At 35.1% G+C, this 26,952-nt stretch overlaps 2 protein-coding genes across 3 annotated transcripts; both read left to right on the top strand.

The window, feature by feature from the left end:
* Positions 1-354: 354 nt before the first annotated feature.
* LOC110714028 lies at positions 355-7,028 on the top strand. 2 transcript variants are annotated; one of them, XM_021892487.1, is made up of 9 exons: positions 355-562; positions 1,480-1,544; positions 1,964-2,096; positions 3,021-3,297; positions 4,091-4,219; positions 4,297-4,346; positions 5,119-5,216; positions 5,289-5,576; positions 6,140-7,028. In XM_021892487.1, the coding sequence occupies exons 2-9, from the start codon at positions 1,497-1,499 to the stop codon at positions 6,602-6,604; spliced, it is 1,488 nt and encodes a 495-aa protein (XP_021748179.1). In that variant the 5' UTR covers positions 355-562; positions 1,480-1,496; the 3' UTR covers positions 6,605-7,028. The 2 variants fall into 2 exon arrangements, with proteins under 2 accessions (XP_021748179.1, XP_021748180.1); XM_021892488.1 differs by lacking the exon at positions 355-562 and adding an exon at positions 577-665.
* Positions 7,029-9,582: 2,554 nt separating this feature from the next.
* On the top strand, positions 9,583-25,495 carry LOC110714540 (E3 ubiquitin-protein ligase BRE1-like 1). The gene is made up of 19 exons (XM_021893073.1): positions 9,583-10,130; positions 12,277-12,438; positions 12,608-12,695; positions 13,800-14,024; positions 14,137-14,298; positions 18,145-18,341; positions 18,414-18,497; positions 18,610-18,729; positions 18,829-19,015; positions 19,091-19,251; positions 19,333-19,404; positions 20,974-21,050; positions 21,726-21,920; positions 23,160-23,232; positions 23,313-23,399; positions 24,188-24,325; positions 24,405-24,607; positions 24,706-24,868; positions 24,997-25,495. The coding sequence occupies exons 1-19, from the start codon at positions 10,014-10,016 to the stop codon at positions 25,126-25,128; spliced, it is 2,643 nt and encodes an 880-aa protein (XP_021748765.1). The 5' UTR covers positions 9,583-10,013; the 3' UTR covers positions 25,129-25,495.
* The last annotated feature ends 1,457 nt before the right edge of the window (positions 25,496-26,952 follow it).

The raw sequence follows: 26,952 nt of genomic DNA, 5'->3' as shown, positions 1-26,952 counted from the left end.
TTGAAAGATACTTATTCATGAATTATAATTAAGCCATATTATTAAACTTTTAAAGTTGTCAAAATTTGTTCTCGATTTTAATTTAGTTTATTAGTTGTAGTATAAGTTCTTTTTATTTTATGCGAAAATTCTCCATATTTTAAAATACTAGCTATTTAAAGTATTAGATGTATATGCACACATAATGTGCATAAATTTTCAAAAATTATACAAGTGATACTACATTAGCATTTCAATATGGTATGAGGTTCTTTAATTTTATTACTTTCGATCTGATTTAGCCGAATCCAACCCGTGCACCCGAATTGATAATTCCTACAAAGTATTAAACAACATACGTAGTAAATAGCCTTTAAAATCATGGACCGACCAGGCGACCACCATAAGAAAAAGCAACGGGGATTGGCTCAACGAACGGTACCGTATCATTGGTAACGTTGCGTGTCACTGGCAGTTGCAATTTTCCCACCAAAATACCTCCAGATTTTTCTAGATTCTTTTCTTTTATTTTGACTTTCGATTTTTTCAATTTCTCATAATTCAATTTCCCGATATTTTTGAGGTAAGCGGTGCAATTTTTTTTTTAATTAAAATATATTATCCTGAAATCTAGGTTTATTATTTGAACCGCGATTTTTTTTTTCCCCAATTTGATCAACGTTTCCGTAAGTTCATTATATCTTGATTTTTCTGTTAATTGCTTTTTTGGTGTTGCAATTTGGAAACTGTTTTGTTATTATTTGATTGGATTGAATATTTGTAATTGTTGATGAAATTAGTGATTAAAATTGCTATGATTTGTATTTGTGTGATTATTTTAGCTAATAATATGATTTTTAGCTGTCTTTAGAATTGTGATGTTGAAGATTACCAAATGTTTCCGAGTTTTTGTTTGATTTGTGGAATTTTGAGTATTATTATATCGTTGGGACTTCTGATTAAATGTGAATTAAGGAAATATTAATTGGTGTTTTTGTGCTATTTTACATTGAATGTTGTGTGTTAATTTCAATGGTGATGTATGTGAGCTATCAAAATTGTTATTTCTTCATATGTTTTCGACTTTTCGTCACTGCTTATTACCATTTGGAGGTATAGGTATGGATTGTAGTAAAAATTACTCAATAGCTCATTAAGGGTTCCTTAATTTACAGCCTTATACTGAACTATCCAATGCAATTTGTCATGGACCGACCAATTTCGTTGATCACGGCTCTTAAATACAATTTGGGAAGTGAGATCTAAGGGTTCTTAATATTGAATTAGTTATTGGTTGATAACTAAAGCGTGAAAACAATACCAATTGTATATTTTATGATAGGTCTTGCTGTTGGTTGAGCAAGTTAAAACTTACAAGTACTGTTTTCATTTATTTCTTATTTTTGTGTTCAACTTTGGCAATTTTTTTATGCACCAATTGTGCTGAGTTATTTTAGTTCAGTTTTTGTGACACTCGGTATTCTTGTATATACTTGTTAGGATTTATTGCTTGATTTATGGACACCGGGACTTCCAGATTTGGTGAATCAAGCTCAGCTGTAATGGTAATTTGAAAATTTCATTCTATATGATCGTTTGTATGAAAGATTATATTATTGCATTTTCCCCTTAGTTTTAAGTAGGGTGTTGTATGGGTGTGTTCACGATTGAAGTATTGTTAGCTCTATCGTTACTTTTTTGGGGGCTACTGTTGTTTCTTCCATTTGTTATAGCTTCTCTCACAAGTGTTTTTGCCTTTTATCTGGAAAAGAATGTGTTAACAATGTAAGAAGATGGGTTTAGTGACTCTAGTCCAAGCATTTTAAAGAAACAAAAATATTATGTCAAGAATTTTAGTATTATTGTATTCGAGTCTCTTAGTATTGTTTTCGATTTTCTGTAACCTTCCTTTCCCCATGGAAGAGAAGCCTTACGATTTTTTTTTTAACTTCTTGAATTTCTGAACTGGATCCTGGTTTCATAGGCACGAAATAACAATGTTGGGAATGGAAGTCTCATCCCACAGCTTTTTACATCTGTCCCAGTTCTCAATGATGCTGCTTCCTATATTGCTGAAACAACTTCATACATAACTAGTTGTTTCCCAGATTTTTCAGGTGAGTTTCTATTCTGGAGGGTCAATACTTTTTTTTTTTGTTTTTTTGACACAAGGGTCAATACTTCTTTATATGGTCATTGTGTTGTTGCATTTAGCATAATATTATGCCTGTAGGTATGTTTCTCATTCAGAGCTTGGGGCCAAATGGTGTTGAATGAGGATGATTCATGGGAAAGCTTTGAAGCCTAGATTGCTATTGTAGGCTAATCATTTTTCAATTAAGTGATAAAGACCTTGGCTGGAGCTTCATTTTGTATTTTTATCTGAGTTCACAGGATTCCCGAGTCTTTTTTTTTTCCCAAAATGGAAATTCAGTGTTAATCTTCTACTCTGTTGGCCACCTTCTTTTAATTAGCTTTCACTTATACTAAAATTTTGAACTAAACTATAACAAGCACCAGTAAGGCAGTAATATTCTTCCCAAAGTTTAACCACATCGTTGGCCATTGTACTTTTATAGTTTTGTTAGCCAATTTGCTACTCCCTTTTTCCAGAAATATTAGAAGCATACCAGTTACAATTTGCTACTCCCAATCTGTGCCAGTATTTTTTGAAAATAATTCTGTATGGTGGGTAGATGATGAGAAGGAACCTGCTATTATATTGGGTATTTTGTAAATTATGATAAAAACTCAAATACGAGGGGTAAGGACAAATTGGCGATCAATTCTGGATGGAGGTAGTAGTCATATTATATTAGTAAGTGCATCATTGTACTGTAAACAGATATCAGGAATAAACGCGTCAATGCTCTGTCAAAAAGTGGCAAGAAGCAATTTTTTCATGATTTTTGCTTTGTTATTCAATTTATTTTCCAAACATAGTAAACTATATGATTGTGGCTTTCTTGACATAGTTCTTCAACCATTATGATTTTATAAGCAGTTTCATTTTAGCTCACAGTATCTCCATGCTGTTGCAGACCAAAGTACAAGGGCAGATGGTGTTAGAGATGAGAGAGAAACCGCACCTTTGATCTCTATGCAAACAACAGAATCACTTTCTCCAGGTCACCTGTATATGAATGAAAGTAATGGAAGCAACTCTGGACTTTCTGCTTCAGCTAATTTATCTGTGGCTCTGCAATCAAGTGAAGATGTTCAAAGAGATGCAGCAAATATATCATCAGAAAATTTTGGTGCTTCAGTGCAATCAGCTTCTACGAGTACCAGTCAATCTGGAATTTCCCTCTTTCAAGGGTGAGTTTTTTTGACTGGGAACAGAAAGTGATTGTGGCTGAAATGCAGATAACTTTTGATTTATTGCACATAGAAGAAATCAAGACCTATAATATCCTGAATTCTCTTGGAATGACTAGCAGATATTTAGTTCCTGTAGCTCACCATATTATTTAGCTGCTATTTATTGATCTTATATGAAAGATATATTCTAAATCCTGTGGTCTCCAAGGCCCTCGTCAATCATCAAATCCTATCGTGAAATCGAGACATTTTATTTGTTTGGTTTGGTACTTACAGGAGAAAAAGATTAATTTAAAGAATGTTATTCGTCAAGGTTGGACCAGCATATGATTCCTGCACATTAGTTTCATATAGTGGTGACACTGTTCCCATATCATATCTACAGCATGTCAGCATATGATTCCTTAAGATTAGATCTCTTTAGTTTGCTTCTCATGGGCCATGTTAAGCCTATGCATGTTTGTAGCCAAACCAAAAGGCTTTCATAAATACAACTACTGAAAACATATTTTAGCTTTAATGCCATCTGTGGCCTTCTAGTGTTTTCTCTTACTTTGTGTTCCCTAGTAATTGTTATTAATTTTGTTGTTACTTTTATGAATATGCTAGCCAGGTGAGCAATGAAACATTTGACTTTATAGTCGGAGAGCCTTCATGGATAAACTTTCATCATTTTTTATTTTTTTATTATTTTTTTTATTTTTTTAATTCATAATTCATCTCTGTAGCGTTATTTTGGCTTCAGTGCTGCTTCTCTCATGTTCAATTTTGTGCCAATATGATGTTATAGGCTAGTTGAGCGTGCACGAAGGACTGTTCGTGGATCAGCAGATGATATTGGTTGGCTTCAACGTGATCCAACTTTGCCACCAGTGGAAAATGGAACTGAGAGATTTATGGAAATTCTTGACAGTATCAGGTCTTAATTCTATTTGCCTTTGACGTCCCTTGTGCTTTTTAACTAATTCATATTCTGATTTTTTCCCTTGTTCTCAGTCATGGTGTCCACAGGCTACCAAAGTCAATGATTTACTTGTTAGTTCCAGGTACCAAACATTTTTTTCATTCTTAAAGAATGCTTTGCTTGTTTTGGGTGGGACTCGTGGCTGAGGTTACTTTTTCTCTTGGTACCATTTATTTAGACTTGTGGAGGCTATTAGAATGGGACCATTGATGTGTGTAAATTGGTGGGTTGTTACTTGTTACTTCATTTGTTATTCTGTGGTTGGAAATACTTTACCTCTGTCCTGTCTCCTTTGGGTTTGGTCTAATCGTCCTTAATGAAGGCTATATAGGATGGTCATTTCACATTTGAGTCCATGACTGAACTTTATGCTCCCTATGACAATATCCCATGAGCATCAGGAGGCTTCATTATGCCAAAATTTCATTTTCCAAGACTAATTAATCTTTTGGAATATGAAACCACCACCCTTGAATTTTTGCATTATTCTAATATTCTCATTATCTCATACACATCCCTTTACCATTAATCACCCGTATAGCTTAATTTATCGTATGAGAGTCTCCTTTCACTTGTTTTTTGTTAGTTTTTAGGTTAAACTTCAGCTACTCCTTCCCCTAATCACTGTCTATTTCATATGCGATCTGTAAAGCTGCACAATTTACTGATTGAGTATATCAGTATAGCAAAAAGGCAGAGAGAATATTTACTGCAGACTTCTTCTCACTAGTAACCAGTGAATGTTCTTTTTTATTTTTGTTTCTTTTCTGTGGCTTCGGGGTAGGGGTCTGATATGTATGGTTAGTACTTTTTGGGTTTTTTCTGCTCCTTACCAGTGCAGTTAATGTTTGCAGGCCTTTTTAGCAACCATGGACCACTCTATTTTACCAGCACAAAAACCTGCTTCTCAAAGATGGGTTTAGCATGTCATATTGCCAAGATTCATAGTGAGGTAGATTTTGCTCCATTGAAGTTATTGCATTGAATTATAAATCACCTTTGCTAATTATATAGTTTATGATAGGCTTCAATTGAAAAAAATGCTGGAGTACTTAAAGAATACATTGAGGAGATATATTGGGGTTCTAAGAAGCGTGTCATGCTGCTGGGTCATAGCAAAGGAGGAGTAGATGCAGCTGCTGCTTTGTCTATGTATTGGCCAGATCTGAAGGATAAGGTCGCTGGCTTGGTAATAGCTCAGAGTCCATACGGTGGTAGTCCAATAGCTTCAGATATTCTAAGGCCAGGGCAACTTGGTGATTATGTCAATGCACGTAAACTCATGGAAATTCTGATCTGCAAAGTAATTAAGGTATTCTTCATATAATGTTCTCTTTCATCCCTTTCTGATAGTGAGCTGGTGAATTCGTGCTTTCTTCTGTAGATTTATTTTCTTTCGTCCTTTCTCCATTGCAGTAGTATGATGAAATTTTATTGTTTAATGAATTTATGCATGAGTACATTAACAAATTCAACACTAACATCATCCCAGTAGATGCCTTCTGAACTATTCAAGTAGCAGTAAAATGCTGCCTAAATGTCAAATGGAAATGGAAAAGCGTAAATAGACATGCAATGACTGGACTAAAAACATGTTTTAGTAGGGTGTGGGATTTGGTAAGACATTTTGAGTTTTCCTTGAGTGTAAAATATGAGATTTCTTCCCTGTATTATTTAAATTTAAGCTGGAATCCAGCTATTTTTTTCTGCATTGGCTACATGATGCAAAAGTGAGTCAGTGAGCTCTGTCTTCCTGCTGACTTCTTTTATATTCTTGATCGTTATGCAAATCTACTGTTGGTGATTTGCAAATTTGAATTTCTTTTTTAAAGCTTAAATTTTAAGTCTTCTGAATATTGTCTGTCTGTTTTGAAGGGTGATCTGCAAGCTTTAGAAGACTTGACATATGAAAAAAGACGGGAATTTTTGAAGAAATATCCGTTACCCAAGGAACTGCCTGTTGTATCATTTCATACAGAAGCTAAAATCTCCCCTGCTGTACTGGCAACATTATCTCATGTGGCGCATGCAGAACTAGGTCAGGCTGCAAAACTTCCTGTGATGATACCGCTTGGAGGTGCAATGGCTGCATGTGCCCAGCTTCTTCAGGTCAGGTATGGGGAGAAGAGTGATGGTCTTGTGACTTGTCGTGACGCTGAAGTCCCTGGCTCAGTGGTAGTTCACCCAAAAAGAAAGTTGGACCATGCATGGATGGTGTATTCATCATCGAATGATGATCCAACTGAAGCTAATGCTTCACAAATGTGTGAGGCTCTCATACAGCTGCTCTGGGAAGTCGGGCAATGGAGGACTCAGGAACTTGGTTTGAAAGAGGAATGATGATAGGACTGGTCTTTCTGCCCTTTGTAAAAAGTAAAGGATACGCTTGATACATCGCTTTCTACTAATGAATTGTACTTTATGAGGCATTGAAGATAGCCTAGTGATGACATCCTCACGGTTTTTGGCATCGGCCTGAGATTGACCCTTGCCTCTCACCTCCCACGTTTTACTCCCAGGAGAGTGCATTATGTAATCCTACCCCCTGTATGTATATATACACCATTTGAATTAGAAAAGGAATTAGTAGAACCTTTAACCCAACTGTTTAAGGTGTTTAATACTGTTTTGTGTATGCTGTTGTTTTTTTCTTCTACCAATTGAAACACTTGAAAATGGGGAAGTTATATGTACGTTGTAAATTTGTAATTTTTGAATCAAATTAAGAAATTTTAAATAAAGATATAATTGTTCAGTTGCCCAAGGATCCAAACAAAAAAAAAAAGGCTTGAGTTGGGCTGAGCCCAAAATTTTGGCCCGTAAATATCCGTGATTGCATATTTGATTTGTTTTTTTTTTATTTAATGCAGAAAGAGCTACAAATAGTAGTGATGCTAACGAGATTCAATATATGAGGTTTTAATGTCATTTTTAAAAACATAGTTGATATCAATTTAATTTTGCTTTCTTTTACTCTCCACTATATACTTGTTCTGTAAACAAAGTTGATATCAGACTAAATTTTAAACACGATTAGACTATACGACCTGATTTCGCATTTTGGCAATATTAATAAGGGGTAACCATAGTACCATACATACACACTTTGCTTATTAGATGGGTTGAATTAAGGTTGAGCTATCAAACATGAGCTTGTGTCATGACAACCCATTAATTTGTTATGCTATCATCAACAATATTATTCTGGTATGAAATATTTTTTTTATATTTTTTTTCTGTATTTGAGTACAAAGGTAGTAGGATGATAAATTTACTAGGTTAAATTGATGCTTTATATATTAATGTGCATTTGCTTATTAATGAATGGGTTGAATGATCCGAAGTAGGTTAAATATAACGTGTAAATATAACTTGACAATTTGTTAACTAGCTCATATGCTTTTTGTATGAATATTTATATAGAAAGAACTGAGAGAACAAAACTGCATTGGATGAGCTCTCGTCACACCGGATCTGGTCGCACCTACCCCAAGCCCGTAGGCTCTCCTGATACTCGGTCGCTTCCACCCTAGATGCCAAGCAGTTGGGCTCACTCATTTATGGATGATATTATCTTATGTAGGTCATTTCTCGCCTCACCCCCCTATAAATAATAAGAAGAAGGGTACTTTTTAGGGGCAACTGCAACTTGACCGCCTTACCCGTCATTGAAACAGGTTGGATCGGATGTCCACCTGTGAAGCACCCTTTGTTACGTTGGCCACCAGGCCTTCCCTTTTTTTTAGCTATGAGTGACTACGTTCCTTAAACCAAAGGACTACAACTTTTTAAAGCTTGGCGAGAAAGAGTTGGTTAAGAACTATTGACTGTAACCCATAGTAGCTACAGTCAGGAGATGCTCGCCTTTGGAATTAAGATGGATGAAGAGGCACTGATCAAAGGTTGTAAGAGCGGACTGCTCTACATTCAGTCACACCGCAGTGATCCCCGAAGTGATCTTCTTCGGAAAAATCACGCCATCCGGAGTCGGGGGCCATGAATACGTGCTAGTAGCAATCGATTACTTCACAAAATGGGTCGTTTTCAACCCCGATCCTCTAAAAGAAGGGGGCTCACTGACCGGACAGGAAAGAAAGCCTTGCAGCTAAAATAGCCCCGATAGGATACATTTTATCCTTTTCTTTTTTGGGGGGCTTCGGTTTTTTCTGTCACGGAGCCGGAAAAACCTAGTTATTACTATATTGTATAGAGTTATATGTCAATTTTTGAGAATCTATCTAAAGTTACCATGCATGTCAAATTTGATCCCTTAATTTACATTTAAAGAAGAAAAAAAATGGTGTACTATATGATTTTATGTGTAAAGAAATACAAGCATTAATTTGAATAACCATGTTTGGAAAATTTGATTCCTAATTTTTAAACATTCATCAACGTATACTCTCAGTAATTTACATCAATTAAGAGTAATATACGATAAACTATCAAAGATAACTTTGAGGTTCCACTAAATATCTAACTATAAAACCTATTTAAACTTTCTAATTTGTCCTCACTTGAATCTAACGTCACTCATAAACTTCCCTTGTACATCCACCCTCCTCATAACCTCTTTTCACCTACTTCTTATTTCACTAACACCATCAAAAGTGTATTTGTCTCGGCATTCTGTTACCACTGACATCATGGTAGATACACTTAGAAGTATTACATGTATAGGTACAGAATTTGAGGAGGTGCTAAAATAAATCGGTATTATTTCTTATCGTATGTAATTTTTACCAAAAAAAGCAGTGTTGTTACAATTACTGGAAGATAAAAGGTTAAATGGACTGAACGTAGGAGGAGAGACTCAAAATGATTAACAAAAGAAAGATCATTACCAGCCACACGTTAATTTAAAGGTAAAATTAACAGTTACAACTGCATTTTAACTAGATTTTATGTTTGTTCAACTAGATGATCATGATAATAGTTTATCATAAATACAGAGCAGGAAAAACAATCACGATAATAGTTTATCATAAATACAGAGTATGAATTCAGAAGGCTTTTTTAGCAGATGAGAACTGAGAACATACTCGTATCAGTCATGATCATCTAAATAGTGTCTATCCTCACCACACAAGAGTATCAATGTAAGTTGAGAAGTAAAAATGTTCTTTGTTCAACCAAAATAATTACCGCAATAGTTTATCGTAAATACAGAATAAAAATACACAAAGACAATTCTTAGCCGGAGAGAACTCAGGGGCAAATCTGTCCTATTAGTCCAAATAGTTTCTGGAAAACGGAATATCCTCACCTGTCAATAAAAAAAACGTCTTATTATTAATTTTGTGTGCTCATATTTTCATTTTTTGACAGCAAAAAAATAAAAAAAATTCTCTTGTTTGTTGAAAAAGCCTGTATTTTTTTTCCTTTGATATTATTCACAATTCAAGCACACTGCTGAGGAGAGAGAAAGAGTGATTGATCATTCACAATTCACTTTGAAGCACTCTGATTGAGTTGTAGAGGGAGAAATTTCGTTTATTAACATTTGATTTTACCCCCTTTTTCCCCAATTTTATTTTCGCTGAAAAACTAGGGTTTCGCAGCTTTTTATAGGGTTTCAAATTAGGGTTTTTCATGATTTTCCATTTAATTGGTTTTTGATGAATTATGAGTCCTGATTGTATAGATTTCTGGGTGTTTGGATTGAAAATTTCGTTTTTTGGTGCCCTTTTATGAGAATCTTAGCCCCTCAATAGTTATTGGAAGGTTTTGCAATTTGAGGTATTCATCAATGGCGAGTACAGGGGAGACAGACCGTAAACGACGTCATTTGAGCTCTATTTCTCCTACTGCAACTGCTGCCATGGCCAAGAAGCCGCCTTTCACGCCTATTTCTGAGGACAAGAAGGTTTTGGTTATTGCAAATTCCCTTTTTCCATGATTGCTTGCATTTTGTTGATAGAAATTTGGATTGGTTTTTCTGCCCTGATGTTATTTGTGCTATATATTCTAGTTTTTGTGTTTGATTTGGTTAAATTGATGTTAATGTAATCTTATCAATCTTGGTATTCTTTGCGGTTATACATGTTGATTGAGTTTATGATTTTCGCGGGTTTTCTTTGAAGTTTACCTTATTCGTTTGCACTTATGACACGTTTTCGTATAAGGATAGTTTTTGGCGAAATTGGTAGGGAAACGTTACAAGTTGAATTCAGAGACTTACCCATTAATACCTACCAAGAATGTCATTTTAGTGAAATGGATTCCGTTCCCTTAGTTTGATTTCAATCTTGAGATATGTTAAATAGTGAAAATATATGAAGGTATAAAAATGTTTGCTAATCTGTTTTAGGACCATAGGGAACCTTATAAGCACGGATATAAGATGGGATTTCATGGCCTCATGGTTATCACCCCAAGGCTTTATTTAACCAAGCTGGTTGACAATAAGACTTATTGTTGGTAATGAATATGTATGACCCTAAAAATGATTTTTTGTTTTTGTTTTTTTTTTTTTTTTAATTTTTTTTTTTAATTTTTTTTTATATGGAAATGAGACATAAACCATCATTAAATTTTGCATTAATTGTACATTTCCATTAAACATCCAACAAGGCTCATGGCAATTGGTAGGTGTTTTGGTGCATAACTTGGATGATAGATTGGCTTGGCGGCGATTAGGGTTTTATATGCAAGCATTTTAACATCTCCCTTTTCCGATCCCTGGTCATAGGTAGGTCAAGATTGTGATGTGATTTGAATGTGGCTGTTAACAGTACCTACTCAATTGATTTAGCTTCCCTCATGTGCCTGTTTATTTTATGTGTAATCTTTCTGCGATGTGCTTATTTTGATTGGATTGGTAGGTGTATAGTTAATTATAAGTGGTTAACAAGACAATCTGTTTTGTCATTTTGGGATCTAGGTTGCAGGAAAAGTATTCAAAATTCTATCTGCTTTGTTACCTCTCTTCAATTTTCTTGATAGTACTTTATATAACTTTGCAAGCTGCAGGGTCAATCTTGGTGGTCTGTGGTGCTGTTCAGTTAGTTTATGTTGTCCCTTTGAATTGTACATAATCATTTTGATTAAATTAATTCTTGTCATGTGTGCTTAACCCTCATAGACCTTGCTAATGGTGGAATTGACTGTAGCAATTTTGTTTGGAATGTGTTTTTTTTTTTTTTACAAGAATAAATATTCTTCTAAAACTCTTTTAAATTTTACTTGGATGCTACCTTTTTTTTATTATTTTTTTTTTTTTTACTTTACACACCTTTTTTGCAAACTTTTTCAACTGTTTATCTCGTTATGTCCTTTTTTTTCTTTGTCAGACGGTTCCTTATGACGATTTATGTTGGCTGACCCCAAATCATTTTGGGATTAAGGCTTTGTTGTTGTTGTTGTTTACAGTGAATTAGACTATCAGTAATAGGTCCTATGGTCCTCCCCCTTTTATCTTGAAACTAGATAAGTTGGGCATAGTTTTGGACAACAACGAGGGAACTTTCAGATGTATTTCCATGTGATGGTTCCATCATTGATTGTTCTCTTTTACAAATGAAACCAAATTAGATTATGATAATACTTGGACATAGTTTTAAATAGACGCATGAATGATAAAATGGTTTTTGAGGCTTTTTTTATGTATAAAAAATATAAGATCTACCATTTCTTCATTATCGATTACCCTCTTATTTTCCAATCAATATAAATTTTCCATTCCTTACAAGATTATGAACCTTACTGCATGTTTTGTTTTTGTCTGGATTGCAATAATGTGCATGATTTGGCTGATGAAGCGTATTTGAATACTGCATGGTTGCATCTTTGGCATGAGTTGTCGATTTAAGTGGTTTGTTGGATTGAGCCTTTGTTAATCATTCTTCTACTCTCTTTTACTGAGGGGATATGCCTGTTGGTTGGGTTTTACTTGTAGAGAAGCAACACAAAAATATTGAGGCTGAAGGAATAGTCTATTTGCTATATATTTTCTCTTATATGTATGAATATATTGCTCATGTTGATTGATATATTCTCCTTCTGTGTTGTAGATTGACACTGCTGTACTTCAGTTTCAAAATCAGAAGCTGGCACAGAAGCTCGAGGTTCAGAAGATGGAAATAACATCCCTTGAGAAAAAATTGGCTCAGCGGAAAGAGAAACAAGAGTCATTTGAAAAATTGTTGGCAGTAGTTAATAATAGCTGGAATAAGGTAAATTTAGGTCATGCTTTCATCATTATTTTTATTTTATCGACATCTTTCTAGCTATCATGCTTAGGCTTCATGCTTATTAGGTATCATGCCCACTGTTATTATGTCTTTAGATTTAGCCCCTGACTTCATTTCGATTTTCTAATTTTATGTAATTTTTTTTGGGTAGCTTCTTGATGATGTGGAAGCCCGATCTGTTCACATCAAAGGCATGGTCAAAAGTGGGGGAAATTTTCTTCTTTCAGGAGTTACAGAAGGTAAGCAACACTTTATGTTTCTCATTTTGGGATTCTGTTAACTTCAGGAATCCTTCAGCCTTGTCTAATTTACCAGGTAAAATAAAGAAACTGGCAAGGTGTTCATTTGAATGCTTCAAAATTTATTGAGGTCTCATCCTGTGGTTGTTGTTAAATTAGTAACCTGTCATGTTCAATTTTGTAAGTAGGATTGGACTTTTGTTTTTTCTGACCTATGCTTTAAATGTGCACAGTGTATAAATAGGCACGCCTAGGTGTTTAGGCACTAGGCGATATAGCGCCTTTGTTGCTCTAGGCAAGGTGCATTCAAAGAGCGCACCTATGCATCTAAGGCGCACTTGAGGCAAATTTCTTTAATTGTTTTATATTGTGCGCCTCACTTCAAAGAGGCGCGCAGCTGGACCTTCATCGCCTCTTTGCTCCTTGAGCCTTTTTATACATTAAATGGGCATCATAGGTGGCATTTAGGAACTATGAGTATGCTTTCCATACTCTTGGATTGGTCATTGTACCTTAACCGTGCACCCCCCTGGTAGCTGTATTGCTGTTATTTTCTGCAAAATTAACCTTGTATAAGGCCTTAGTTTTTCCTTGTTATCTGGTAGCCCTACCTTCTGTTGCTAGCCTGACTTACTAAGATCAATGATTAGGAACTAGGAAGACACCAAAGGTTATAATCTCACTGGCACCTTGTAATTATGGTGAGAAGTTTAATTGCTTATATAGGCTACTATGCTTTAAGTGGCTTGTTGTGCTTATTCATTGTATACTTTATGCTGCTTTGAAAGCTTATATATATGACCTGATTTTAAAAGAATGTGGGGCATAAAACATTTTAGGTTTGTCATTCTGGAGGATGTGATGTTACCCTTGCTTTTCTACTCAATAAGGTCCATGTGATTGGTTTGGGGAACTTTGTACTGTTCATTAACTTACAAAGCATTTTAATTATATATGGAGAGTCAATCAAGATTATCATTTATTGTTCCATGTAGATAGGGGTTTTATAATGTAGAGGAACAGAGTATTTGTGCCTTGTGGTCTTGCACTGAGGTCAAGTAAATATTGTTGTGGCTAATTTTATTTCCATTGACTGTCGATCAGATGGTTCTTCCTCCTCTGCTGATGATGTATTTTTAAAGCGACTTAAAACAGGCTCACCCGAACCATGCTTAGCTACTAATTCCCTTGATCAGATGATAGAAGATGGGGATAAAGCTTGTGAAAAATCCAGAAATATTGTGCGCAATATAGGGACTGCTGTTGATGACTTGTGTCATATGAAAGATGGATTATATGCTGCTATATTGACAGCATTTCCAGAGGATGGTAAGTGTGGTTTTCTTTGCTTGAATGTATGTGTGTTGTTGGGTATTCCCCTTACTGAGTATATTTTCATGCTTAATTTCTATTCACACTCCATTTGTTTTGGATGTTTAAGGTTCATGCAGGCAGAAACCATCCAATGATATGTTAGCAGAAGTTAGGAATTTGCGATCCGCTCTTAGTGATCTTCATTTGAAACACAAATCCCTTGCAAATGAATTGCGTAAGCATCAGGATGGTGATTGGAAGAATAAAGCCGAACTGGTTTATTTGCGAGGTAACTTTTACCACTGCTAATATTTATCATCTTTTTTGAATAGGTGACCTCTCCAATTGTAGTATTTGTTAGAGTGGAAATGTATTAATGTATAATATCTGTATTATAAATTAATGCATGTTTACTTTTTAATTTTAGTCTCTAACAATATTGTACTCAATTATGTTACCATATCATTTACTTCCTCCGTTTCTAAATAGATGACCCATAGCTCTTGGCGCAGTTTTTAAGATAAAGGAGAGAGAATGACTAATGAGTTTTTTTAACGCTCCCTTTTAAATTAATCAACTCATTAATTAAACTACCAACCCATTCCCCCTTTCTCTCTCCTGAATGACTTCATCCCACCACCACCATCCATATCAAACCGGTACTAATTACCACCACCATAAACACCAATTCCCCCATCAACACCAACCTTCTCAATTCTCCGTCCGTCGCTGGCCCGTTGCCGGATATCTTCATCTTCAACACCATATATCTTTCGATTTCTCTCTTACTACTCTGGAAAGTAGACTAGATCGAAACTCTTTAATAATATGTTTTTCTCCCTCAAGCTTTCTTTCTCTCTTCAAGACAACAAAGGTGGTGGTTGAGTGGTGGGATTAATTCTGGGTCATAGATCTAGTGGTTAGATAGGAGGAGAGAGAAATTATAGTTAGGCCGTTAGGGTTTTCATTTATGGTGGAGGTTTTCAGATTAGAAGGCGGCGCTTTTTAGTGGGTATGGGATTTTGGTGAGTTAGGGTCCTAAGGACGGCAGATTTGTGCAAAGGGGTGTTATTATTGGTGAGGATGGAAGATTTCGACGGGTTAGGGGTGGCAAATTGGTGTAAAGGGCGGCGATTTAATTTAACCGAGTTTAGGGTGGCGAATTGATGTGAATAGTGGTGAATTGGTGATTTTCGTTGAGGGTGCTGGATTCTGGTGGGTTGTGATTTCCAGTGAGAGGTGGTGGTGGTGGCTTTAATGGAGAAGACGGTGGCTTTAGTGGAGAAGGTGGTGGCTTGCTTTAATGGAGAAGTAAAGAACGTGGGGCTGAGAGTTTATAGTTAAGGATTTGGGGTTTATTAACCTTAGGATAATTGGGGGCAAGTAAGTAAGTTTGTAGTTAAAATCCTTCCGTTTATAGTATGGGTCATCTAATATGACTATTCCTTTTTAGGAATGTTGGTCATCTAAATAGAAACGGAGAAAGTATATTGTCTGCAGTAGGTATTCCTATAAGCCAAGTAATCTCTATCAGACATCCTAGTGATGTTTACTTGATTTTACACGATGCATTTACTGTTTATCGTGGTTGTCCCTGCTCACATTGGAGTGTAGTTATTTTGACTTTTGGAATTGACTAGCCATACCTATGTTGCCACATAAGTTACACCTAAAATGGTTATGGATGCTATGTTCTTTGAAAGATGGTAGGTGAACTATCTATGTCAGATACGTTAAATATGTGTCATTCAGAGGTGTGTATTTGTGCTGAACAAGGTCACGAGAATATGACAAGTGTCAGCCTTGGCTAACAAAAGAGTAAATGTATTTATATTGATATTTGGGGGCCAAAATGGAGTGTCAGACGCTGTCTAGTGTTTTTTTACCAAGTTGGACTGGAGGATGAGAAGTGGGTACTTAAGGTGAAATTTGAATTGAACTTCCGAATAACAAAGTTTTTGTAGTTCTTAATAGTTTAACAACTTTGATGAGTTAGGGTACTGTAGGTTTGAAGAATGTGTGGTTGGATTTTAATTTGATGCTGCATTACTGACTTTCAGCAGCGTCTTGACAATCTTTGGTTCTCATTAAGACATGATCTTACCCTTTTGTTGTCCAAGCAGTAAGCTATGCAGTTCACTCAAGTTTCCATTACTTTTAATCAGATATCAGCTTCTTTGAGCCACTAGAATGTTATCAGCCATCATGTAGTTCCCATATAATTGTGTAATAGAGGAATGAGGAGATGGAGGGATGGTTAGTCCTTCCATTTCCCCTCCAATTGACCCCCACCCCCCAAATTCCTGTGATAGGGTGGAATATATATATATATATATATATATATATATATATATATATATATATATATATATATATATATATATATAATTGTGTAAAAACAAGCCATTGGAGGGTTTATAATTGGATTTACACAATAAATTAGTTAGGAAACTTGATAAAGGCAGGATTAATTTTAAGTAAAGGGAATCAAGAAATCTATATAAATAGAGGAGGATACGAAGAGTAGGCATTACGAGAAGAGTTGAGAAGTTTATTTTTTTGGTTTTACTTAGTTTGGGAGTTAGGAAACTTGATAAAGGCAGGATTAATTTTAAGTAAAGGGAATCAAGAAATCTATATAAATAGAGGAGGATACGAAGAGTAGGCATTACGAGAAGAGTTGAGAAGTTTATTTTTTTCGGTTTTACTTAGTTTGGGAGAGTGTCAAATCTTTCAAATTTTTTATAATTTCAGCTTCATTTATCTAATTCACCTTCTTCTCCCGCTAATTTCTGGTCTAGTAATGCTAGTTCATTATAGGAAGGAGTATGTTCTGGAAGAATTAATTGCTTCAATAGATTTCTGTTTTTTCCCCAAAAAAATAAAATAAAATTGCAATGATGGAGTTCGCTGGGTAGGAGGTAGAAAAGAAACTCTTTGAAACGATGGTAGCAATAATAAGAAGGGATTACAAGAACCTTCATAAAACCTTGGAGAAAATAATTGTTGGAGCTCTCTCTACAATCAAGCAGGAGTTGAGGCAAATTTAAAAGGATCTTGCGGAGGAAGACAACCAAACTAATCCGATGATTGCAGAAAAAGAAGATGAAAAGTTAGAGAGTATAGATCTGAAGATAAGTATGTGGGAAGAGATTTCGAAATTTTTGTGTTTTTCACACTGGCGGAGGTTGTTTTATTGGTAGTAAAGCTGAGGGTGGACTGGCGGTTTTGGATGTTGTTCAGGCCTCTTCGCAAAATGATGTTCTGCGGTGGTCTGGGTGATGTTATGGGAGATTTGAATGTCGGAGGAGCCTGGTGGAAAGTCTGGGAAGGCAGCTTCCTACAGAGACCATCAGATGGAGCAGAGAAGGAAAACCGGAGTTCTAACATATTCTCTATTGCCTCGTAGAATAAGGCAATTCTAGAAGATCTTGTTAGGGGTAGTTGTGAAATTTCCTAGTGAGTGACACAGCTAATGAATATACCCTAATGATAGTAATGAAAGCTGTAGATTCAAACTGGGTTGCCCCACCATTAAGTCCCAAGACTTCAACCCATTATTATAAACCCCATTTATCTGCCTTCTAAATCACAGTACCACCCATTTTAAGCCTTCACACCATCCTCCTTCTAACTCCCCTCTAACTTAAACACTTACTATCTCAACCAAAATACCACACACTGCACCCAAATATCAGTATTATTGCATGACAGTTTGCGGCATTTTTCTTTCATGATTAAAGACCTGTGGAGTGTACCAATTCTCACCAAAGAAGCACAGCAAGTTAGATGGGAGTTTGCTCTCAGCTTTTGGCCTGTTTAAGAATTGGAACATGGATTGTTGGTTCTAAGAATCGAATACCAACTACTATCCTGTTGTTATAGTTTTGTTTGGCTCTTGGGAGTGAATTAACCCACATGGAATCTTGATAAATATCCTCTATGTTCTTTCACTTCTGTTAATAGCAACAAGTTACAGGGCAATTGTCTCTTAAGTCCAATCTCTGTCAATGTTTTCAAGTTTTACAGTTGTGAATTCTTCTTGATTTTTTTTTCTTTTTTTTTTTTTTTTTTTTTTGGGGGGGGGGGGATGTTTAGTATGTGCTGGTTTGGTAATGTATATGACCTTGTGCAGAGGAGTTGGAGAGTGTCATCAAAGAGCTGGAAGAAAGTAACCATAAGTTGGCAGCTATAAAAGCAGAGAAAGATGCAACAAAGGGGGCATTTTTCCCAGTTTTGAACATGGGAAATAAGCATACCTCAAATGACAGGACGGAAGACAAACAAAATGAAGATCTGCAAAATTTGGAATCAGCATTGAAGGAGTCATTGGTAGAGTACTGGATTTTAGTGTTTGCTGGATTAGACTGAGCTCAGTTTATAAACTTGTAGCTATTTTGGCAGGCTCAGTCATCTTCCCGACTACAAGAACTCAAGAATTTGCACGAGGAAAGGATAGAAATTTTGAAGAAGCTTTCCAATTTGCAGGTTAGGTGGCGTCATGCCGTCATTAATGCTTTACCTTAATTGTTTCTTGAATTTTTTTGTAGTAACTCAATCCAGAAATAGCAAATTACTGATTCCATAGTTTTTATGACAGGGTACATTGAAAAATGTGAAGTTAATATCCTGTGCTAGAGCTTTTAAGCTAGTGAAAGAAGAACTTGAGAAGTCTAAAGCTGATGTTATCCAGTATCAAGCCTTATTTGAAAAACTTCAGGTTGTTACTGGTCGGTAATTTTACATGTGCATGCGTCTGCTTACTTTTAGGAATAAATTTATTATGTTGCTGACTTTTGATTCATATCGGACATTCCAGGTCGAGAAAGATAAGGTTGCTTGGAAAGAAAGAGAAGTGGCGGTGAGAAATGATCTGGGCGATGTTTTTCGAAGGACTTTGACCACTGCTAGCTCTAGAATTGATGAGCTTGAATCTGAGATTCAAAGACAAAATGACGAAAGAAAGCGAATAGAAGCCAAGTTGGAAGAAGCTTCTAGAGAACCAGGTAGTTGAGGTTTTAAATTAGTAGGAAAGATTTGGCATTAGTTGCATATGGTCTTGAAACATTCTGTTTGTTCAGGAAGGAAAGAAATAATTTCAAACTTTAAGGAATTTGTTTCTTCATTCCCTGAGGACATGAGTTCCATGCAAAGTAAACTACACAAGTACAAGGAAACAGCTGCTGATGTCCATGCTCTGCGTGCGGAAGTACAATCCCTCTCCAATGTTCTTGCCAGGAAGGTGAATCTCCCATCACTATTTCTTGCTTGCTTATATATATATGTGATAGTTCCTGTAGGCTGACATGAATTTTATTGGCAGGCCAAAGATTTGGAGACATTATCTAGTAGATCAGCTGATCAAGATGCCGAAATACAGAGACTACAGGCTGTGGTATGTCTTGCTGTGAATTTTAAGGCATCAATGCTGTATTCTTCTAAATGCATAGCGTGATGACACCTTAGTTTTGCCTTCTTTTTTTTAATTTAATTTAATTTAATTTTAATTTTCTTAAAAGAGATGCTTGACCAGATTATGGGATTCTGGATCTGCTAATATGATGTTATTGTAATAATGTGGGCATTTCATAGAATTGTTAGATTATGGAAGTCCAATTAATTTTATGAAGTGAGAAAAAACAGAGTAGAGGAGATCAAGAGCGGAAAGGAACTAAGTGTATTCCTTTTTCTGGCAATAAATCTGACATTGTGTAATTAGAGCCTTTTAGAGTTATTCTTACCCCACCCTCCCCCTCTCTCTTACTTCAGTACACCCTTTTTCATGGGAGTGTTTAAGTGTGTATTTTAGCAGTCATTTTGTGTTTTGATGACACTTGGACTTTACAAAATGTTAATATCTACGTTATTTAAGAAAGACTTTTCAATGGCTAAAAAATTGTAGCCATTATAACTGTTTTCAATCTCAACCGTTTATATATAAAAGATTAGTCTTGTACGTCCATTCATACATTACATTTGACTTATAATCATTAAAAAAAAAAGTTTAAAAACTACTTTATTTTGAAAATAAAATAAAATTAGTTGTCGTTGCCATTGTTGTAGAAGTATCCATCTTTCAACTTAAGTTTAAATTTCCATTAAATAGGTAACGAGGAACAATTAACATTGATAGGATTATAATATAACCTAACAATCAATGAAATACTATCCTATATCTGAAAACAAAAGTATGATTTTATACAATAGATATTTTCATACATGGATAAGATTAAAATATAACCTAAATAAAATTGTTCCAACTTTAAGTTATACAGTTCATAGTTTTAATTACTCCATATTATTCTCCGTAACTCATCCTGATCATTGTTGCACTATTTGATGGATTTTATGGTAAGTGGATTGTTTAGTTATTCAAACTTTGCATAGACATTATCAATGAAACTTTCGCAGCAGTTAATTTGGTAGAGGAATAAGGATAAATTCTGGAAAACAAGTTATTAAAAATAAAAGGTAGTTTTTTGGTCAACTTAATCAAAGGTCCTATTTTACATAATTAAGTTGAAATAAAATTAACGGTGTAGATTTTGTTTTTATAATGGCTACGATTTTATTGTAGCCATTGCAAAACTGTCCATATTTTAAGGATACTATTGGTTCCATGTTTCTTATTGCTGCTTTTTAAAAAAAAAAAAAATAAATAAATAAATTATTTTTTGTATATTTGTGTAAATCGGTTCCTTTTCGTTTGCAAATATATCCCTAATCCTGCTAGTCTGTAATGTGGCAGCAATCTCATAAGATGGTTTCCAAATGCCCAACAGTTCAAGATCTTGTTAATCTTGGAAATTGTGAGATTGTGGAGCTTTCAGTATCATAGAGGATCCTCATCCTATGTGCATGATATTTTTGACCCTTTACTGCTCCAAATATGCTCCTATTATGCTTCCTCGGTGATTATCATTGAGATAAAACTCTGAGCTGCCTTTATTGAAAAATCTTGCAGGTGAAAGATCTAAAAGAGAGTGATACGGAACTACAACTTATTGTGGAGATGTACAGACGTGAATCGGCCTTAACAAGGTTGGGCAATATTAAGAGTCATATTTTCTTAGTCATCTTGATAAATATATTGTAATGTGATTCCTGTGAAATTGATGGTTTCATTTGTCCTTCAGTCTGCTGATATCACTAAATCTAATTTTCCGGATTTTTTTTTTTTTTTTTTTTTTTTTTTTTGTGAAAGAAACTAAATCCAATTATATGGATCTCTGTTCATTAAAGAGTGTAAGTAAAAATTATCAGCATGCCAAACATAATGTTTCTTGTCTGAGATTGCTTGTATTACTTCTTTGTTCTTTATATAAATAATCTATGGAAAACTGTTTTCTTAGGCGTAAGTAATTGATACGTCAAACCTTAATTGTTTGTACTTAGTTTTTATGAGGTAGCATTTTGTTAGCGTTCTTGATTCAAGGAAATTTAAAGAAGTTACCTGCTATAATTGTGAATAGATCGTGTAGGGCCAACCTTCTGTAGGAGCTGCATGGGAGGTAGTGACTCTAATGAGCTAATGGTGTAGAATTTAGTTCAAAGTTTGACATTGTTCATTAAATTTTGGTGTAAACCTAAAAGTGAGGAGTGGGAAGCAGTTAGGTCTTAAAATTGTTTCAAGCTTTGTATAATTGTCTTCAGACATGTCATATATATTTGCTATAATTTTTTGATAATTTATTCAACTGGTTTGCATGCCTGCAGAAATGTTTTAGAGGCAAGGGATAGGGAGTACCAGGCATGGGCTCATGTGCATAACCTGAAGTCGTCTCTTGATGAACACAATATGGAAATACGTGTGAAAACAGCTATTGAAGCAGAAGCCCAATCCCAACAACGCCTAGCTGCTGCAGAAGCCGAAATTGCAGACTTAAGGGAGAAGTGTGAATCTTCTGAAAGGTTAGGTATTGTGTGGTTGTGCAGAATTACTTGCTGTTGCAATGTGTATGAGCTGATGCAAATATAAGTATTTTAGTTTTTTATCTTCTGAAAGGAAGAATCGTGAATGGTTATGATTTACTCCCTCTCTGACTGTGATGCCTTTTTTTCTACTTTGGGTTGTTCGTTTGAGTTTTCCTCATACGATAAACAACCATGAAGGACCTACCACCTTACTCTCACATTCATTACATTTGGTCCTACCAATTTTGTCTTTGATTAACTCTACCCGGCCAGAAATAAAAAGTAACAAAACCCCAATGAGGCAAACAAAAGGAAACAAAGGTAGTAATTAGTTTTGTTTGCATATCTTATTCAAGTCTGAGCTATTGCTGCTTGGTGGTTTCTTAAACATCTATCATCCTCTACCTATAGTTTATAACTGCGCCCTCACTTTCTCAAGTAGAAGTTTAGCTGCCTTTTCCTGTATAGGCTTTCATCTTAATCAAGTGCTTCTTTTATCCTTTATTCCTGTTTTTCTTGTTTCTAACTGGATAAGGATAGGGAGGCCTAAAATAGTGGAGAAATATTGAGGTTTTTATTTTTTTTGGTTTGAAAGTAGTTTCGATGGGTACCTAGGGTTTTCACAGGGTTTCTCCTGGCTGATCTACTGTTAAGGGACTAGGCTCAAGCCAGTCTTGGATTCGTGCATGGTGAGGTAGTCATTGCAGGTGTTTCGACACACTATGTAATGTTTTTAATAATGTGATGAGTCTGATGACAAATAAAAGAGGGATCTCTGGGATTTTTTTTACCGATATTGAATTTATGAATGAGATTTTATCTTCCCTTGGAGTGTACTGCGATTATGAGTGTGATTTAACCAATTGTGTGTTAGTATTGTGAGAAACTCAGAATTGGAACAGTTAAGTGGTTCAATGTGCGTTCGTGAATTTATTAGGATAGTTAAGCATGCTGTTTTAAAATAGATATGTATAATTTCATTTTTGGAAGAGGCCCCCTGCCCGTTCCTGTAATATTAAAAAAAAAAAAAAAGTTTTGATTCACCCGCGCGAGGGTTAAGTGTAAGCATCAAAAACATTTGTCCTGTAATGGATCTAGTTTAGAAACTATGACAATAATCACATTAAAATTATTGTTGTTAATGTTACATGTATAATACTTTATATTGCTTTGTAGCACTTCTATATCTTGTGATCTGGGAGTTCTTATTTATTTCCCTATATTCTTGTATTTCAGGGACAAGTCAAAGCTTTCAAATGCATTGAAGTCTAAGCATGAAGAGAATGAAGCCTACTTATCTGAGATCGAGGTTAATTCATGTTTCATTTCGTTTTTAACATCTATTCAGCTGCTCAGTACTTATCTGTTCAGTCTGGTATGCCATTTCAGACTATTGGACAGGCCTATGATGACATGCAAAACCAAAACCAGCACTTGTTGCAACAAATTACTGAGAGAGACGACTATAACATCAAGGTGATTGGAATTTTGCACTCATTACTTTATCCTTTTAATGCTTCTTGGCTACACATTTATGTGGGAAATTTCTTTGGATGAATTTTATGCATCACTCAATATCTACTACGTTACTACCTGTTTGTGAGGGTGACCTGACTTGGTAAGCTCTTGAGCATATCAGAGAGGTACTTGGAGCCTAAAAAATTGACTATATGTTTAATGGTCAAGAAATGTCATTTTGAAGGGTAAATTACTTTTTTTTCCCCACGAATCTATATTGTCACTAGAATATATTTTTTTCATCATAGGTTTAATGCTTCTTTGTGGAGAAGCTGACACACCCTTTGCAGCTCTTCAGGTTTAACACATTTGTCTGGTCATTTACATGCAAACAGTTGTGAATATCAGTACACATTAACTTTAAAGCTCCTTTAAAATCGTGATATTTATTAATCTCTAGGAGTGAGTTGGTAGGTTGGTGAAACATTTTGGTTAAAGGTTGGTCTGGATTAATTTCTTCAAAAATATTATGTTTCCAATCATCTATGTGTGGCCATTTCTTTTCCGGAGGAGAGGCTGGGACCTTGGTAAATGCTCTACTTAATTTTTGAAATTAGACGTGGAATACTATCTTATATCATATACGGATATACCTGTGCTATACAATAATTGTAGTGTTCTTAGTTTGCTTTATGATCTGCAAACAAAATGGTGGCTTTTTGAAAATTGTAGTAAATTGTCGTCTTAGAAATATGTGTTCAATTTTATTCAAAATTTTAATTTTGGTTGGGCCTCATGTGATTTAGCTTGTACTGGAAGGCCAGCGCAGTAAACAGACACATGATCTTCTACTTGCGGAGAAGCAAAATCTGCAGAAGAAAATACAGCAGGGCAGTGTTTCACAAGACTTTTTTGAAATGAAAGCTGCAAGAATTGAGGATCAGGTAGGTTTAGACTTTTATACGCGTATCATCTCATCTTACTATGAATATAATTACATGACAGGCTGTACATGATAAGCAGGTGAAATTGTGCTCCGACCAGATCAATAGACACGCAGAAGATAGGTGTCAAAACTCAGTTTCATTGGAAAATATCCAAAGGAAGCTGTTAGAATCAAGAAAGTCTTCTCAGCAGGCTAAAGAAACTTTGGATGGACTACAAAGTAGAGTCAAAGATGGTCGAGCAAATCTTTCTAACTTGCAGATAGAGTTAGAGAAAGAAAGGTATATTATTATATATTTTCTCACATACCTTAAACAAAAATTTCGCCTTTCATTTGGCAATATAAAGCAAAAGAGGGTTGCTGACTTTTTTTTGCCAGGTTTGAGAAGAAAAGGGTAGAGGAGGAATTGGAAGCAGTAAAGAGGAAAGCTGAATATCTTAAACTGCAAAAAGAGGGTTCTGTTGCGGAAAAGCTTCAGCAGGAGCTTCAAGAATACAAGGAAATACTCAAGTGTGGTGTTTGCCTCGATAGACCAAAGGAGGTATCTACTCCTGTTACCTGATCTTTCAAAATTATAGAACTTAAAACTTTGTCGAGAGTCAAGACTCTTTTGATAATTAAATGACTTCTTTCTGCTATTGATACTCTGTTTTTGGCAAACTTTTTCAGGTTGTAATCACAAAGTGCTACCATCTATTATGCAGTCCATGTGTTCAGAAAGTAATTGAATCCCGCCATCGCAAGTGCCCTGTGTGTGCTGCAAGCTTTGGCCCAAATGATGTGAAGCCAGTTTACATCTGATAAGCCATTAAGCAGCTACAGTGACATTTTTATGGGTTTTTTCCTGTTGCATTGGCATGTCCAAGACCCATCTGTATATTCCCAAACTTTTATTGTAGCGTTTAGTCCATAGCCAATTAGGTTTAAGGAGATGCTCAAAATTTTCCTCCAAAGTGCATATTTATAGAATTGTAGACTTGTAGAGCTCTGTTTTTCTTCTTGTTTTTTCTTTTTTTTTCCCCCTCTTTTTTGTAGTTGACTGTATTGGTGTTTAGTAGCTGATACATCTTGGAGCTGCAATGGGAACTTACTGTCAATTGCAATCCAAATGAACCACAAAGATATGAAGTTCCTTGGCTGAAATTTTGTGATTCTTTTGATTTTTTAATTGCTGTCTCAGTTTCAGGTCAGTTTGTTATCTGAGTTTAAATGAATTGATTCTTTGGATCTAAAGATTTGGCATGCTCTAGTGAATTTGACACAGTTCATATAAATCTAATAATTTCAGAATGAGTTTTAAGGTGAAAAGAGCAAAATAAATGGTGAAATAAGTGTTTATTATGCAATGTTCTGGTGGGTGCGCACACCTTACTCCATGAAAATCAAGCTCTAATGCCACTCTAGTACACTTGCATTTTTATACGGTGTATATTGATGTGTCAAAATACGCTTTAATAAGGGATTTTATTAGTTAAAATTATTTTATAGTAAAAATCATTGAAGTATGCTAAATTTACAAGGGGAGGACATGACCATTATACAGAGTAGTTGTGAATCACGGTGCTTCTCAGAGAAATAAAACTGGTCAATGTATATATGGTTAAAGATTGTTTCAAATTTTTGACATTACAATGTCAAATTGTCAACTATAATAGAGTTTGAAAACAATATTTTGCCTTTAAACTAATACTAGTATGTTTTATAATGGAAAGAATAAGGCCCATCCTAGAAGGGATGTATGGGAAATCTATCTTAAAATGTGCTTGGTGAGATTCGACTCTCACATGTGAAAGTCGAATAACTAGCCAACTACTCTAGCCTTTTGTCTCACCTTTAAATTAATAATTAAACGAAATACTCCCTCGCTCCCTATTTGTTTGCTCCATAGGTAAATTAGTAAAATGTGATTTATCAAGAATTGAACCAAAGTTTGCAAGTGGGTTGGGGATATTCTTGTGTTTTTATAGTTTTATGAGTGTGTGCAAGTTAGGTGACGATGGAGACATGTTATCTAGTAAGAGCAAAGCAAATGGTTGCCCATTTAAGGTGGGCATCAAGAGAGAGAAAGAAAAAAAATATTAAAAAATTCAAAAGATGATACTTTAAAGAGAGAAATCTAATGACCAGGTCATGGCCATGACCATTGGCAAAAGGTGGGCAAACAATATGTGTGTGCCATTTTTGCACGGTATGAGTGGACTATCTTTTTTTTATTATTATTATTTTCTTAGTTAGTGATGAATATTATGATCATAAAAAATTAACGGGCAACCAATGGGTATATGTGGGCATAACTGGACATAGTGATTGAGCATAGATGAGATGGAAGAGAGAGATAAATAAAAAAGTTAATGACCACCATTGATTTGGGCAACCATTGGCTTTGCTCTAAGGAAATGGAACAATCTTTAAAAGACCTCCAAAACATGAAATACGAGGCAAACAAATAATGACAGAGGAAATGTATATTTTAAAAATTAAAAATCACTAGTATTGTATTAACCAGAAAATACATTTTGATATATTTGATCAACAAAAAAACATATCAAGGGGTATTTTGGACATATTTTCTACTTTTAAGGGGGTTATATTGTACTTTTGCCATGACTGACATGGATACAATTC

Source organism: Chenopodium quinoa, unplaced genomic scaffold, assembly GCF_001683475.1.
Source record: "Chenopodium quinoa cultivar QQ74 unplaced genomic scaffold, ASM168347v1, whole genome shotgun sequence".
NCBI classification, from domain to species: Eukaryota; Viridiplantae; Streptophyta; class Magnoliopsida; order Caryophyllales; family Amaranthaceae; genus Chenopodium; species Chenopodium quinoa.
The sequence above is the reverse complement of the archived record's forward strand: the minus strand, read 5'-3'. Positions and strand labels throughout refer to the sequence as shown.